Source organism: Trichomycterus rosablanca, chromosome 17 (genome assembly GCF_030014385.1).
Source record: "Trichomycterus rosablanca isolate fTriRos1 chromosome 17, fTriRos1.hap1, whole genome shotgun sequence".
Classification (NCBI taxonomy): Eukaryota; Metazoa; Chordata; class Actinopteri; order Siluriformes; family Trichomycteridae; genus Trichomycterus; species Trichomycterus rosablanca.
This window is the reverse complement of record NC_086004.1, coordinates 7,779,917-7,794,533: the sequence shown is the minus strand read 5'-3', so window position 1 is coordinate 7,794,533 and position 14,617 is coordinate 7,779,917. Positions and strand designations below refer to the sequence as shown.

Sequence of the window (14,617 nt, the reverse complement as noted above, 5' to 3'; positions counted from 1 at the left end):
GGCATTATTTGTGAGCAACCTATAAATATAATATAACTAAAACTTCTTGTTAGATTTACTTGAGTGTTTAAAAACTTGTATATGGTCATCTATGACTTTTGGCTTTCCTGGGGTATAAGTATGTCTTGACAGGTGCAATGAATCATTCATTCACATTAAAAAACACACCAATGAAATGAGACAACCCTGATATCAGAACGATTGAACACCTATTGAATTAATTACCACATCAATTGGAAGCCAGGCCATCTTGTCCAACATTAGTGTCTGACATTAAAAATGCTTTTTGACTGAATGTTCAAAATCATGTGGAATGTGGAGGAGTGGAGGCTGTTATTTTTGAGAGTATAGCGTACACACAAAGTAAACTACATTACAATTCTTTTTTGCAAAAGTCAAGTCATCTTTGGGATATATTTATTTATTGATATGCAGATGTGATATTCATTTACCAACATATAATACAAAAGCAGAAAATGAATAATCTAGGGTTGATTTGCATACATTCTGTTCATAATTGAGGCCCGGAGGGAGGAAAACTGTTCGGAGTCACCCCTCATGACACTGTGAATCCAGGGCAGGTAGTGCGAGATCTTCATATAAACAGCATGCTCCTCTACACTGCATGTCTTGTCATAAGAGAGGATACCAGCAGCATAGACCCGGTTGGTTTTGGGGTCAAGGAAGGCCAGGGCTCCACCTGCATCTCCATAGCAAACATTTTCTTTAAATTCACTGCGTTTTGTGCAGAATTTATTGTATGATTCTAAACAATAATCAATCGGAAGGGAGAGGTACTTCAGTTTTTCGGCGGGTGTGAGAAGAGCCCCCATGCCCCACCCTGTAATAATGCCCATCTCTCCTGCAGTTTCTTCTTGCTTCTCCCCATTCTCAGGTAAAGGGATTGGGAAGACGGTGTGACTAAAAGTAACTGGCTCCTTTAGCTGTATCAGTGCAAGGTCATTTTCAAAGTTGGAGGTGTTCTGGAAGCCAGGGTGGAGGAATACCTGTAGTGGATAAAAGGTTTTTTTTGAGTAAAATGTATAGAATAAAGATTTTATTTACAGATTAATTTTGGTCCCCAGCCCAGCTGACCATAATGAGGTCACTGACATGTATAAACATATGGTCAAAAGATAATAATGAATTTTTAATTTCCAGCTTTCACAAAAATGTAATTAAGGTATTTTTAAAATACTGAGTAATTTCAAAGAAGTAGCCACCAATCCATTGTTTATTGCTTTGTATTAGATGACCTGTCTGTGTATTTACCTTTTCAACTGCCACTTCAGTAGAAGGACCAGCATCAGAGCGACGGGTGATACCCAGGTAAACTTTCGGGATAAGTGGTTCTTTGTCCTTGGTATCTTTTTGTGTCTTCCTAGCAAACAAATTTCGGCCAGAAGTCAGGACCCACTGGGGAGCAATCAGTGCTCCTCCACCGAAACCTCCATCCTGCATTTCTTCAGTAATATACACCAGAGCCTGCCAGGGTACGTGGCTGCGTGTCAGGAACCCCCCCACCATACGTCTGGTCCTCAAAGCCTCATCCTTATTTTCTGTGAGCCAAAATCAATAAAGTTGACATCACCAACTAATGGTGTGTAGCATGTCACTTAGTATCACAGTATTTATCATGACCAATAATCAGATTACAGGTGAGATTTCCTCCTTTACATATAAGTCAAAGCAACCTTACTGTCATCCTATTAACCATGCAAATTTATACACTATATGGCCAAGTATGTGGACAACTGCCCACCTTGTTGCATTAATAACCCAATCGCCTTCAGTCCCTTAGAGTCTTTACAGACCTTGCTTTGTGGTGGGAATAAAAAGCTGTTGTCACAAACATTGAAGCATATTACGAATTTTGTAAAAATAAGGTGTCCACATTATTTTAGTGATATAGTGACAATGAATCCAGCTCCAGTGGTATTTCTGTGAAAGCTTGATAATACTAAACTTCCCAGTAACACACTTTTCTCATACCATATTTTTTCTGTTCCTTTATTGTTGTATTAAGTAATAATTTAGATTAGTTACCTTTTATTGATTCTGAGATGTAGATCACCGAAGCTAAGAGAAGCACTGCTACAGAGAACCTGGGCAGAACAATAGCACATAAGCAGTTACACAGTACAGACATAACTAGTGCTGATTGGTTGTGCAGCTAAGAATACTGGAACTGCATACAGTGTCTGATAGATTAGATTAGATTAGATTAGATTAGATAGATAGATAGATAGATAGATAGATAGATAGATAGATAGATAGATAGATAGATAGATAGATAGATAGATAGATAGATAGATAGATAGATAGATAGATAGATAGATACTTTATTTATCCCGAAGGAAATTATTGAAGGGAACCCTGGGGAACCCAGATCAAAGTCTCAATTATTACAAACAAGTTACAGTGAAAATGCGAACATACCTCTTCATGATGAGTCTTTTTAACAGCAAAGTTTTCTCTGAATTATCTATTGTGATAGTCAGCAGATTCTAAAGTTCAGGCCTGTGGCTCTAAATATTTATACCTACTAAACCCCCTCTTTCCCCGAAAACATGTACTGCTGATTCACAGATTTCACAATCTGAGAATCTTCTGCCTGGCAGGGCAAATAGTTTTGGACATGGTCCACTCTGGAGAACAGAGCCAAGTGTTTAACATTAGGGACAGGATTCATCAGAGTCTAAAAATTATATTAAAGTGGTGTGTTACAATGAGTTGCAACTTTAGAATATACACTGATCAGGCATAACATTATGACCACCTTCCTAATATTGTGTTGGTCCCCCTTCTGCTGCCAAATCAGCCTTGCAACTGCAACGCACTGTGTATTCTGACACCTTTCTATCAGAACCAGCATTAACTTCTTCAGCAATGTGAGCTACAGTAGCTTCCCCACGTGCATCAATGAGCCTTGACCCCTTCACCTCACCTGTCAGTTGTCATAATGCCTGTTTGATGTACGTGTGCGCCACAACTAACTGTTCACTTCTCAACTCCACACTTGCTACAAAAGTCTGTTATGTTTGTATTTAGGAAAGGCAATGTCTCTGGGTGCATGACAACAGCATACCTGCAGAAAAACTATCAACACAAAAAAGGATTCTGTGTTTGGTGTTTTACAGTCTGTTTTCAATAATACTATACAATTCCTTCAATCAAATTTTCAGCCCCACAGCATTTCACATTGAACGAAGTTTGGCATGCTTGTGTTTAAGGAAGATGGGCTCTTGGCTGTGTGGCTGCATTCTAAACCATCTTTTATATGATACACAGTGTGTAACCATACCATTGGTAATGCACTAACTGAACATTATATTTGGTACAGCAGGACACTGCTTGAAAGGCAGTCATTCAAAGTTCTGTTACTTTGAGCCTCACCATCAGGACTCAAGAGATTGGTTCTGCTCTGGAAAAACTCTTTATAAGTTTCTCCATACCATCGTGCAGTATCATGAAACCAAACCTTATGGCCAGTTTAAATATAAAACTTGACTCACGATGTTCTATTCCTTGGTGTTTTTTTTAATAAAACAGCACAAAGCAAAGCAAAGGTTACAAAGTTTCTAAATGGTTATGAGTCAGACATTAACATTGCATCAGCGTGTCAACATTTGTGAAGGTTACAGGTACGTCCCACTGCATAAAAAAAGATTCAGGGGCAAAGACCACTGCTTTGTCATCTTACAGTGAAAAAAAAACACATAAAAAAACTTACATAAACTGTCCATCAGGTATCAAAAGACTAAAAAATAAAACTTGTTCATATGAATGACTGTGTAGTAATTTAGTTTACTACACATATGGTGGTTACTGGTAAATTATTTGTCTTTATAGGTTTAACAAAAATATAATATTACAATATGAAAGCAAGGCAAGACATCACAATATAGCCTGCAGAAAGCCCTGACCTCAACCCCACTGAACAGCTTTGGAACAAACTGAATTATCAGTTGAAGTTTTCATCAGTGCCCAGACATACAAGTGCTCTTTGAATGAATGGACACAAATTCACACTGACATACTTCAAAGTGAGAAGCCACTTAGTGAGATCACATGGAGGTCGGTCTATTTAATTACTAATTCTTTTTGAAAATGGAATTTCCAACAAGCTCATGGTCAGGTGTCCAGATACTTGTGTAATGGAACCACAATTGCTGACCATGCCAACAGATTTTTACATTTTTATGTATGTTTTTTAACAGATTTTTTTTTTATCTAAAGTGACTTACAATTGTGTCCATGTGCAATGCTAGCAAAATGTGAGAGAGCCTTGCTTAAGGGCCAAACAGTGGCAATCAGCATTCTTCTGAACACAGACAATAAATCAGTTTCTTGGCTTATCAACTTTACTAAACTGGTGATGTCTAGGTAGGTTTGTCTCCTATGTATTACCTATCCATAGCTATTTTCACTTAGTTTTGGTATGTCGTTTAGATACAGTTTTTTAGCTAGAGTTTATCTAAATTAATTATTTTAAATACTTGATAATAGCTTGGTAACTCTTTTCTATACTGTATAACATATGAACTCAAATTGCAAACTCAACATTACATTACAAAAGTGTTTTCATGGTTCTGCTTTTCTCTGTTGCTTAGCTGCTGGTTAAAGATGTGTATATACTGTATTCTTTGTTTGTACAGATTGTAGGTTTATTGTAGGTGGCATTTTGCTAATGCAAGGTATATTTTCCAAGAAGGCTGAGCTAAGGCCACATTTACAAGACTCTACTGAAACTCTGCTGTATGAAAATACTGCATTGTGCTTAATGTTGCATGAACAAGCCTGCCAATAGGGACAAACAGTATTGACCATGCAGTGTAATTGGTTAAAAAGCATTCTGTGTTGTTATCTGATAGCAGCATGTTTTTGATTATACCTGAATTGCTTCACTAATTGCTTCACTGGTTACTAAGTAACACTAATAGCTATAGCTTAGCTTCAGCAAATCATTTAACTAAATCATAGATGTATTGGGCATAATTCAGTTCTATTTTTAAATTCAATATTTAATATTTTATCTGATCAAGTGTATACATATATTCCAATTCCTAACTTAAAGTCTGCAACACATTACACAAAATTCTGGGACAGGGGCAGTGTAAAATGTGTTCTTTTTAAAATAATTGAAGATGTCTGTTTTAAAGCTTTTTACAGTATTACTATTTATAATGATTATTCTTTTCAAATAAATTAACTTCTATGAGAGATGTTGAATATGTCATGGTTTGGAACAATTATAATCAAAAGCCTTTATTACCAACTAAGAGAGTTTAAAGTGCCATGTAAAACCTTCATGGGTTTTTAAGTGTTACACTGGCTTAGTTTGTTTTACAGCATGTTTTGTGTTTAACCTCAAGGTGTCTTTTTGGTGAGGATGTGTTTATAAAATGTCTGTATGACTTATCTAACATTGTACTTTCTCATGCATTTAGTACTTATTGAGGACGTCTGTTTTTCCATTGTTTATAATGATGACCTGCATGTTCTATATGTGGATATTACTGGCTACACATACAGAGATTAATTTACAACATGGATCTAATCTTAGACATGAACCTGAATTTCTTTCTATTTTCACACTCAATGATTAAATAATAGGTATAAACATACTGTAATAAATTTTCTAATTTTCTAATGTATTATGTCTAATTTATGTACATTTTCCAATTAATTTAATACACTTATTATCAAGAGTAAAAATGATAATTGCAACTTGGTTATTTAACCAACCAGTAACAAATTTAGGTAGTGTATGTATGTATGTAATCAGAAACTCATAAAAAATCTTTGGTGGGATTTGAATAAGGCGGTTACTGTACACTAACTCAGAATATCAGTGAACTAAAGGCCATTGCCCATGAGAAGTGGGCTAAGATTCTTCAGGAAGCTACAGAAGCTGGTGTCTGGCTATGCATTACATTTGCAGCAGGTCATAACAGCAAAAGGGTCTCTACTGAGTATTAAAGATGCTTTTCGTTAAAGGGTTACATAATTCTAAGACTGCAGTAGGCATTAAAAGTGGCATTTTGTGTTGAATTTGAGAAACCGCTTGTTATATTAGTTGCTTTAAAACTGTTCTTGTTTGGTTTATTGCGAACAGCTGAAAATTTGTACATTTTGCTAATAAACCTAATTTGCAATGGGGGTTCAATAATTTTGATTGCAACTGTAGCACTAGATAGCTGTTGTTGGTTAGTGTCAAAAGAATAGAGCATGATAGGATAGACAGCTAGGGGTGGAAAATGCCGAGAAAATCTTAACAACATTAACAACATATCCAAGGAAAAAAAAAACAGTTAAAGGCAAAGTGGCACACTTTAGAAAGCAGTCAACGGACAAAAGGAAGCTGTGGGCAGCATAGCATAGGCAGTAAAATTGGCACAATCAGAGGCATTTCAGATGAATGCAGCAGAGGAAGTCCATTGGATGAAACAGTCAAGGGAGGGTTAAGCAAGGTACCAAGGAAGAGAGAGAGAAAGATAGAGAAATTTGATGAAGATGATGAGGGAGGGGTAGTCCTTGCTGTAAGCAGGGAAGTTTTAAAGACTACTGATGCATTTAAGATGATCTGTGCATGGGAAGCACTGCATGCATCATCACAAAAATGCATGATGGCCGGATTGACCCTGGATTTACCACCACATCATTACCGGACTCGTACATACTGTGTTAGCAGTTGTCAGCAGGATATATGACCTTTCACATGGCAGAAGCATGTGGCATTTTTCCCATTGGCCAGAAAATGCTGGTAAGACTTCTGCTACCTCAGAATATTACTTTTATGCTGGGAAGATTCATTTCATTGTGCATATATCTTTGTTTTTGTTTTTCTTTTAAAGAGTTCTTTGGTTGGTGAACAGTTTTATCCAAAGTAACAATAAAATGCAAGCAATTAGGGGTGAAGCACCTTGCTCAGGGTCCCAAAAGTGAACCAGTATCCTGCTGGTTACCTTTAATCTGCTTGTACATATAACATTATGCTCTTGGCTGCTTCAAAGGGTTCTTTCCACCTAAATAGGTTCTTGTTGACTGGTCACAATTTACATGAACCCTACTAGAAGCTAGACCTAACTAACTGGTATCTACACCACAGCATGGTTAATAGTGGGATGGTTAATAATTTTCGGTGGATCCATTTCAATTTTAACAACTGTGATCTGAGTGACATGGTTGTTGGTGCCAGACAGACAATCAGGTCTGCAAAAAAATGGGTGATTTCCTGGAATTTCTTGCACAGCGGTCTATAGAGTTTAGACAGAATTGTAAAAAAATCTAGTAAGTGGCAATTTTGCATTGATGAAGAAGGTCAGAGGAGAATGGCCAAACTGGTTTGAGCTGACAGATAACAAATAACCATTTTACTGTGGTAAGCAGAAAAGCATCTCAGAAAGTATAAAAGTAGAATGGTAGGCAACCACATCATGTTTCATTTTTAATAGCCTAACCAGAAATCTATGTGGGCACAAGCTCACTGAAACTTGTCACTAGTCATATACCTGCTATGTGTGAACAGGGCTGGTGTATGTAGGTGTTTCCCAACCACAACCTATATGGGGAGTTCTACCCATGTGACAAATATCTAAAAAACAGAGAGCAATCAGGGTGATTACTTTTGTATATATAATAGTAGTATATCATTTAAAAAGTCTTATCTAGGAATCTTTAAAACTTTGAAACATTTTTCTTAGGACCTCTTTTGTAGTTTTCACATAGAACTCTCAGGAGTGGGTCATGTTTTTTGCTGTTTGAAAGGTTTTGAAATAGAACTATTTGGAGATTTGGAGTGCCAGTTAAAACAGCAAAAAAGTGTTTTTGAGATATGACAAAAAAATCCTCTCAAGTGTAAGTCATTAAAGTGATGGTACCTCAGGCTTGAGGACCCTGTGCCAACTATGCCTTAATTACAAGTGACCCTCAGCTTTAGTGCACTGCCTGACAGCAGTGTTTTAACCTTGCTTCTGGCAATGACATGAGGTTCTTCTTCCAGCCATTCCTACCATGTATTGAAAACACTGCCTTCAGACTTGGCTAAAATTAACTCAGTGAATATGAGTGTTTACATCTGTAAGCAAAGCCTTGTATAAACTTTTTCCACATCACGGTCTGGCACTTATTTTGTTTGTACCACCTTCATTCTTACTCTCACAAGTGTAAAACAAACAGTAAGCAAAAGATGCTTTACCCAGCCAAAATAGCCATTTATGGAAATACAAGAATGTTATTGGATGAGATGTGTTAGTGGCATTTTGTACAGTGAAATGTTTACATACACCTATGCCCTGGTGCATGTTGATTCCCTTGAACCTGTTTTGTTTGAAATGACCAACTTGATTATATGTTACACTCCTGATCTGTTTCTATTTAGAAATGTATGGCATTTTATGAAGTGGAAAACCAGAAAACATCCCCTTGATGAGAACAAACTTTATACCCAAAACTGCAACAATTATTAATTAAAAATGCAATTAAATAGGAAGGTGATGTAAAGTGGTAAACGCTCGGTGTTGATCTCCACTCCTACCACGATCTGCTGTCCAGGTTCTCATCTGGCGTGACTGCTGCAAAAACATCTTTTTACAAAGCCAAACTTGAACAATCTGCTGCTGACCCACGTAAGCTTCATGCTATCTTTTCCTCTCTTCTGAACCCTCCACCTCCTCCCCATCTGCCTCTCTCACTGCTACTGACTTTGCAACATTCTTTCAGGACAAGATTGACAAAATCAATCAATCCTTCTCTCCGACTGACCCACTTTCAACTGACCCTCAACCCACCAACACACTCACCAGCTTCACCCCACTCACCATGGATGAGGTTACACAGCTCCTCTCATCCAGCAATCCCACCACATGCACACTCGACCCTATACCATCCACCATCCTCAAAGACATCTCACAGGACCTAATCCCCTTCATCACACCCATCATCAACAACTCCCTGACATCAGGTGTTGTCCCTACTGCTTTTAAGAAGGCTCAGGTCATTCCCCTTCTTAAGAAACCTACACTAGACACTACAGACATTAACAACTACAGACCTGTCTCACTCCTCTCTTTTCTATCCAAAATTCTTGAACGTGCTGTCTATAACCAACTATCTTCCTTTCTTACTCAGAATGACCTCCACGATCTGTACCAGTCTGGTTTCAAGGCAGCGCATTCTACAGAAACAGCACTTGTAGCTGTTACTGAGAAGCTTCATGCAGCCAAAGCAGCCAAACTGTCATCGGTCCTCATTCTTCTTGACCTCTCTGCAGCCTTCGACACAGTGAATCACAGCATTCTCTTGTCCACTCTCTCCAACCTTGGAGTAACAGGTTCAGCGTGGCAATGGATGGCCTCCTACCTCGAAGGGCGCTCCTACCAAGTGTCATGGAGGGGATCCATAACTCCCCCATGCACTCTCTCAACCGGTGTTCCTCAGGGCTCTGTACTTGGCCCACTTCTTTTCTCTATCTACACCCGCTCTCTGGGTAAGGTCATAGCCTCCCATGGCTTCTCCTACCACTCCTATGCAGATGACACTCAGCTAGTTCTGTCATTTCCTCCTTCAGACACACTCAAGTCTCAGCTCGCATCTCAGCATGTCTGCGAGATATCTCACAATGGATGTCAGCTCATCATCTACAACTTAATCCCAGCAAGACAGAGATGTTGCTCATTCCCGGAGATCAGTCTCCAACCCAGGACCTAGTCATTTCTCTTGATGACTCCCAGATCAGACCATCTGATAAGGTAAGAAGCCTTGGTGTTGTCCTGGATAACCAGCTGACCTTCTCTCCTTATATAGCCAACATGACAAGATCGTGCCGGTTCCTCCTGTACAACATCAGGAAGATTCGACCATTTCTCTCCAGGGAAGCTACCCAGATTCTGGTCCAATCACTTGTAATCTCACGGTTGGACTACTGCAACTCCCTCCTGGCAGGAGCTCCCATGTCCACTATTAAACCCTTGCAGCTCATTCAAAATGCAGCTGCCCGTCTGGTTTTTAACCAGCCCAAACACTGCCACATCACCCCACTGCTGCGTTCTCTTCACTGGCTTCCTGTAGCTGCATGCATTCAGTTTAAAACACTGATGCTCACCTACAAAGCCAAAAATGGACCAGCCCCAAGCTACCTTCGTGGTCTAATTAAACCCCGCTCTGTACCACACAACCTCCGAGCCACTAGTCTCGCTCAACTTGAGCCTCCACCCAGGACTAAAGGAAGACAAGCATCAAGGCTCTTCTCTGTTCTAGCACCCAAGTGGTGGAATGAACTTCCTCTGTCTGTCCGAACATCTGAGTCTCTTGCTGTCTTTAAAAAACGATTAAAAACCCACCTTCTTATTAAGCACTTAAGCTGACTTGTACTTATTTACTAAAAAATTGTTTCCATTTCCCAAAAAAAAACAAAAAAAACCCACACTTTGGTTCTAACAGGTTTCAGCAGATTTGTGTTCTTTGACTGTTGTTAAAACTTGAGAAATGAAATGTTTACTATGGAAGCACTTCTGTAAGTCGCTCTGGATAAGAGCATCTGCTAAATGCAGAAATTGTAAATGTAAAAATGTAAACTTGCCTCTTTCCCCACTGTTTTGCCAGGACGTTCCTTACAAGTGTATGTAAACATCTGACTTCTGTAAAAACAACAAGACCCAATAATTTGAGTTAATAAAACATACTAGATATGTATAAATAAAACTATTTCTAACTAAAGTTATTGAAGTGAAGAATTTTTATCATCTTTTAGTTTGAATAAAATGTGTTAGTGAGATCTGGACATTGTGAGTGCAGTTACTACAGATTCCCAACACATAGCAGCCTTGAACCTACAGGTTTCAGCATGAGGATGGTGGGGCGGCTCGGTGGGTAGCACTGTCGCCTCACAGCAAGAAGGTCCTGGGTTCGATCCCCAGGTGAGGCGGTCCAGGGTCTTTCTGTGTGGAGTTTGCATGTTCTCCCCATGTCTGTGTGGGTTTTCTCTGGGAGCTCCGGTTTCCTCCCACAGTCCAAAGACGAGCAAGTGAGGTAAATTGGAGATACCAAATTGTCCAGGACTGTGTTCGATATAACCTTGTGAACTGATGAATTTTGTGTAATTACAGTAACTACAGTTCCTGTCATGAATGTAACAAAAGTGTAAAACATGATGTTAAAATCCCAATAAACAAACAAACAAACATCAGGATGGTGAAGGGTGTCACGTAAGAATATCTCAGAGTAATAGAAAAAACACAGAAGAAGTGGTTAATGTTTAAATATACAAAAAAAATCATTAATAATAAGATGTCAACAGTGCAGATTATAGCATGAGACTCCAACATTCCCTATTATTACATTAATTCTTTATTATTAAACTAACAATGACAAAAATAATGCATTTGCTTAGTACTGGTGAAAAACGTGTTTTTCTTTTTATTCAACAGGCCTCAGGTAGACATTTACTCAGGACTCGCCTTTACCCCTGGTTAGAAGTTCAACAGTGAACCACATCCATGGCTAACATCAGTTTGACCTGGGGGGCAGAATTCGCAATTCCAACCTCTAATCACACAGCGGCTGGATCTCCAGAAGTTGGTCGCTCTGTTGAGCCTTTCTGTTCCCTGTGCTGTTGTGGACTACTGAACCGTACCCTGACTGTAGTGTTCATGGTCAGCCTGGCCTTTGCCATCGTTGTGGGCAACGTGGTCACACTGTCAGTTTTCATGCAGACCCGACAATCCCGAACACCACAGGGCTACCTCAAAGGTACTCAAAGTTACAAGTCTTTAATCCTGGTGTTAATAAGGGCCTGCAGTATGAGTTAAGGTCCAAAAGAGGGCACTTTAGGATTTAGGATCTGGGATAAGGGTTGAAATACTAATGTTGTTTCTGCTTTAATTTCTGTTAGGTTTCCATGAGATCACATTTAGACTGTTTTGTGTGTGCAGTTTATGTGCTTATATTTTGTGTTATGCATAGGTAATACAGTATATAGCATTATATAGCATTAAAAATTGCTTTTTGATTTCATTTTAACTGTGGAAAGTCTGAATCACACCAGTAGACCTCACAAAGGGGTAGGCTATATTCTTGTAAAGTAATACATAGTTGCTGGTTTACCTAGTGAAAGGTAAGTGAATAACACTGTGTATATATTGGTACCCTTGTTTTACAGTATCTCTGGCCATAGCAGATATGATGGTTGGAATTGTGGTGGTGCCATTTTCTGTTTACACCGAGATATCCATCATGGTGACCAGCACTCCTCCTGTATGGTACCACGGTGGACCGACTATCTTAACAGATGACCTTTCTAGCCCTTGGCAGCCCTGCATGCTGATTGGTCCAGTGTTTGCGGGGAGTACTTTTGTCTCTATCAGCACCATCTTTCTTATGACGCTGGAGCGTAGTGTAGCTATTTTATGGCCGTTACACAAGGACACACTGGTGACCCGGAGACGGACACTGCTCCTGATCTTTGCCTCGTGGACTGGCAGCTTTGTGCTGGCTGTGGCACCCCTCGTCCTAAGCAAAAAGCTTACTTTGGCGTACAATGAGTGTAGCCGAATGTGTAACTATGTCCTAATTATTGTTGGCCTTCAGGTTCCTGATGACTTCAACATTTTGCTGCTATTTCCAGCCTTTGACTTCATACTGTTGGTTGGTACTTTGGCTGTAAACATTCTATCTTTTACCAGCATCTGCCAAAACACCCGTAGGCGAAAGCTCCTCTCAGAGGGCGGTGAAAGACTTGAAGCTAATGCAGGCAGCTGCACCCACAGACCCTCATTTTCAGACATTAAGGCAGCAAAGACCATCGGCATCCTTACCTTTGCATTTACCGCCTGCTTCTCACCTATTGCTGTCTTTGTGCTGGGTAATGTGGTAGGCTACACCTGGTGCAACTTCTCCTTCTTCGCCTTTTGGATCCTAGCAGGTAATAGCTGCTGTAATGTAATCATCTACAGCATGAGGGACCATCGCTTTAGGAAAGGGGTCAGTCTTCTTTTCCACAAGGATCATTCACCACCACACTCTGAAAAGAGCTAGCATGCACCAGCAGAGGACCAGGCACAAAGCTACGCTACCTCTATACTACTGACCACAATCACATAGGAACTGTATATTTATCACAGAGAGTTTTTTTTTTTTTTTAGTGAGATGTGGGATTTGATGTGGGAACTGTCATACAAATGGCAAGAAATTTGTATTTATATTTATTGTTAAAATATGTCAAATTTCTCATGCCATCAACATATGTTAGTGTCAGAAGTGTAAGTAGGAAATTGCACATTACTTTCAGTAATTAATAAATGTTTTTTGGCACAGATTAAATTTTATCTTGATCAAAAATGCTTTACATAGACAGATAAATCAAAACCATAGAACCGTTCCCAAAAATGCGCATGGCAATGCCTATTTCATACAAAATGTGCATGTTCAAGTCAGGGATGTATTAAATGATAGAAAATACTTTTGAGAGTACTTTGCTGTAGTTCTTATTTAGCACTTTTATTTTCATCATTTATGGGTTGATGATGTCACATTTATTAAATATTTAAAAGTTTTTACCATGTGCACTTACTGATGCTAATGTACGGTGGCCGAGAAGTGCAAAACAAATTTACATTTCAGAAAACAAAATTACAAAAAAACAAAAACAAATTTACAACAAAAGCAAAAACAAATTTACAAGTGCTCGGGTACCCAGTGTTTGTAAATTTGTTTTGGCATATGTAAAAGTGTTTCAGCACTTGTAAATTTATTTTCGGCATATGTAATTTTGTTTTCTAAAATGTATATTTGTTTTGCACTTCCCGGCCGCACATATTTGACGGAAAAGGCAGGGACAATAAACCGGAAGTGCGTGTTGCTTACCTGCTGTCAATCAAACTGTTTCTCAGCGATAAAGTGAACGGAGTTTGTGATGGTGACGATAAACAAGGTTTTGTCTAGTTTGTGGAAATCATTTTATCCAGTTGACCCGCTATTGTTTTTCTTGTGGAAAGTTTTGTGCAGATGTTTAGACGTGGCGTGTGCATCTCTATTTACCGTCCGCTCTTCTAAACATCTAAGGAATTCCCACAAGAACAACAAAAGCGAAATAATGAAAATAATTAACACAAAATGGACAAAACATTGTTTATTAGGGACGGAACATTTGATACCGAGGCTTTAAAACTTGTTTCACTTTTGTAACACTGGACTCAGTGTATCGGAGCTTATATTAAAGCAGCATGTGCGGGACTGATGAAGCTTTGGCGCTGTGTTTTATCTCACTCACTATATAAGAGACAATCAAACCAGGGTTACCCACCGTCCTGTAACATACACAATCCTTCTTTATCTGGAGACTAAACACCGCGTTCAGTACTGAACTGATACAGGACGCTTTGTTCCGTATTTTTATCAGTGGGAGACTGAGGGAATTATATTAAGTAGTGTTCACTTTTATTCTTAGTAACGGTGTGTGTGCGCTGGTTATAGCAGCAGGGGGGGACCTTACACAGTCATGAGAACAAAGGTTTTATTTATGGTGTTTAACATTTATTATTTTCATTCTTTATAATAATAAGTCAGAACCATATTTTAGGCAAAACAACGCACTCCGCCCACTGTGCTACACATATAG

The 14,617-nt window shown here is 39.0% G+C and overlaps 2 protein-coding genes across 3 annotated transcripts; one reads left to right on the top strand and one right to left on the bottom strand.

The window, feature by feature from the left end:
• Nucleotides 1-400: 400 nt before the first annotated feature.
• On the bottom strand, nucleotides 401-2,543 carry hp (haptoglobin). The gene is made up of 4 exons (XM_063012608.1): nucleotides 2,440-2,543; nucleotides 2,047-2,105; nucleotides 1,273-1,559; nucleotides 401-1,007 (listed from the first exon to the last, which is right to left on the bottom strand). The coding sequence occupies exons 1-4, from the start codon at nucleotides 2,445-2,447 to the stop codon at nucleotides 486-488; spliced, it is 876 nt and encodes a 291-aa protein (XP_062868678.1). The 5' UTR covers nucleotides 2,448-2,543; the 3' UTR covers nucleotides 401-485.
• Nucleotides 2,544-4,327: 1,784 nt separating this feature from the next.
• Nucleotides 4,328-13,445, top strand: LOC134331636 (trace amine-associated receptor 13c-like). Of its 2 annotated transcripts, XM_063013128.1 has the most exons (4): nucleotides 9,241-9,490; nucleotides 9,572-9,752; nucleotides 11,430-11,751; nucleotides 12,161-13,445. In XM_063013128.1, the coding sequence occupies exons 3-4, from the start codon at nucleotides 11,499-11,501 to the stop codon at nucleotides 13,033-13,035; spliced, it is 1,128 nt and encodes a 375-aa protein (XP_062869198.1). In that variant the 5' UTR covers nucleotides 9,241-9,490; nucleotides 9,572-9,752; nucleotides 11,430-11,498; the 3' UTR covers nucleotides 13,036-13,445. The 2 variants fall into 2 exon arrangements, with proteins under 2 accessions (XP_062869199.1, XP_062869198.1); XM_063013129.1 differs by lacking the exons at nucleotides 9,241-9,490; nucleotides 9,572-9,752 and adding an exon at nucleotides 4,328-4,386.
• The last annotated feature ends 1,172 nt before the right edge of the window (nucleotides 13,446-14,617 follow it).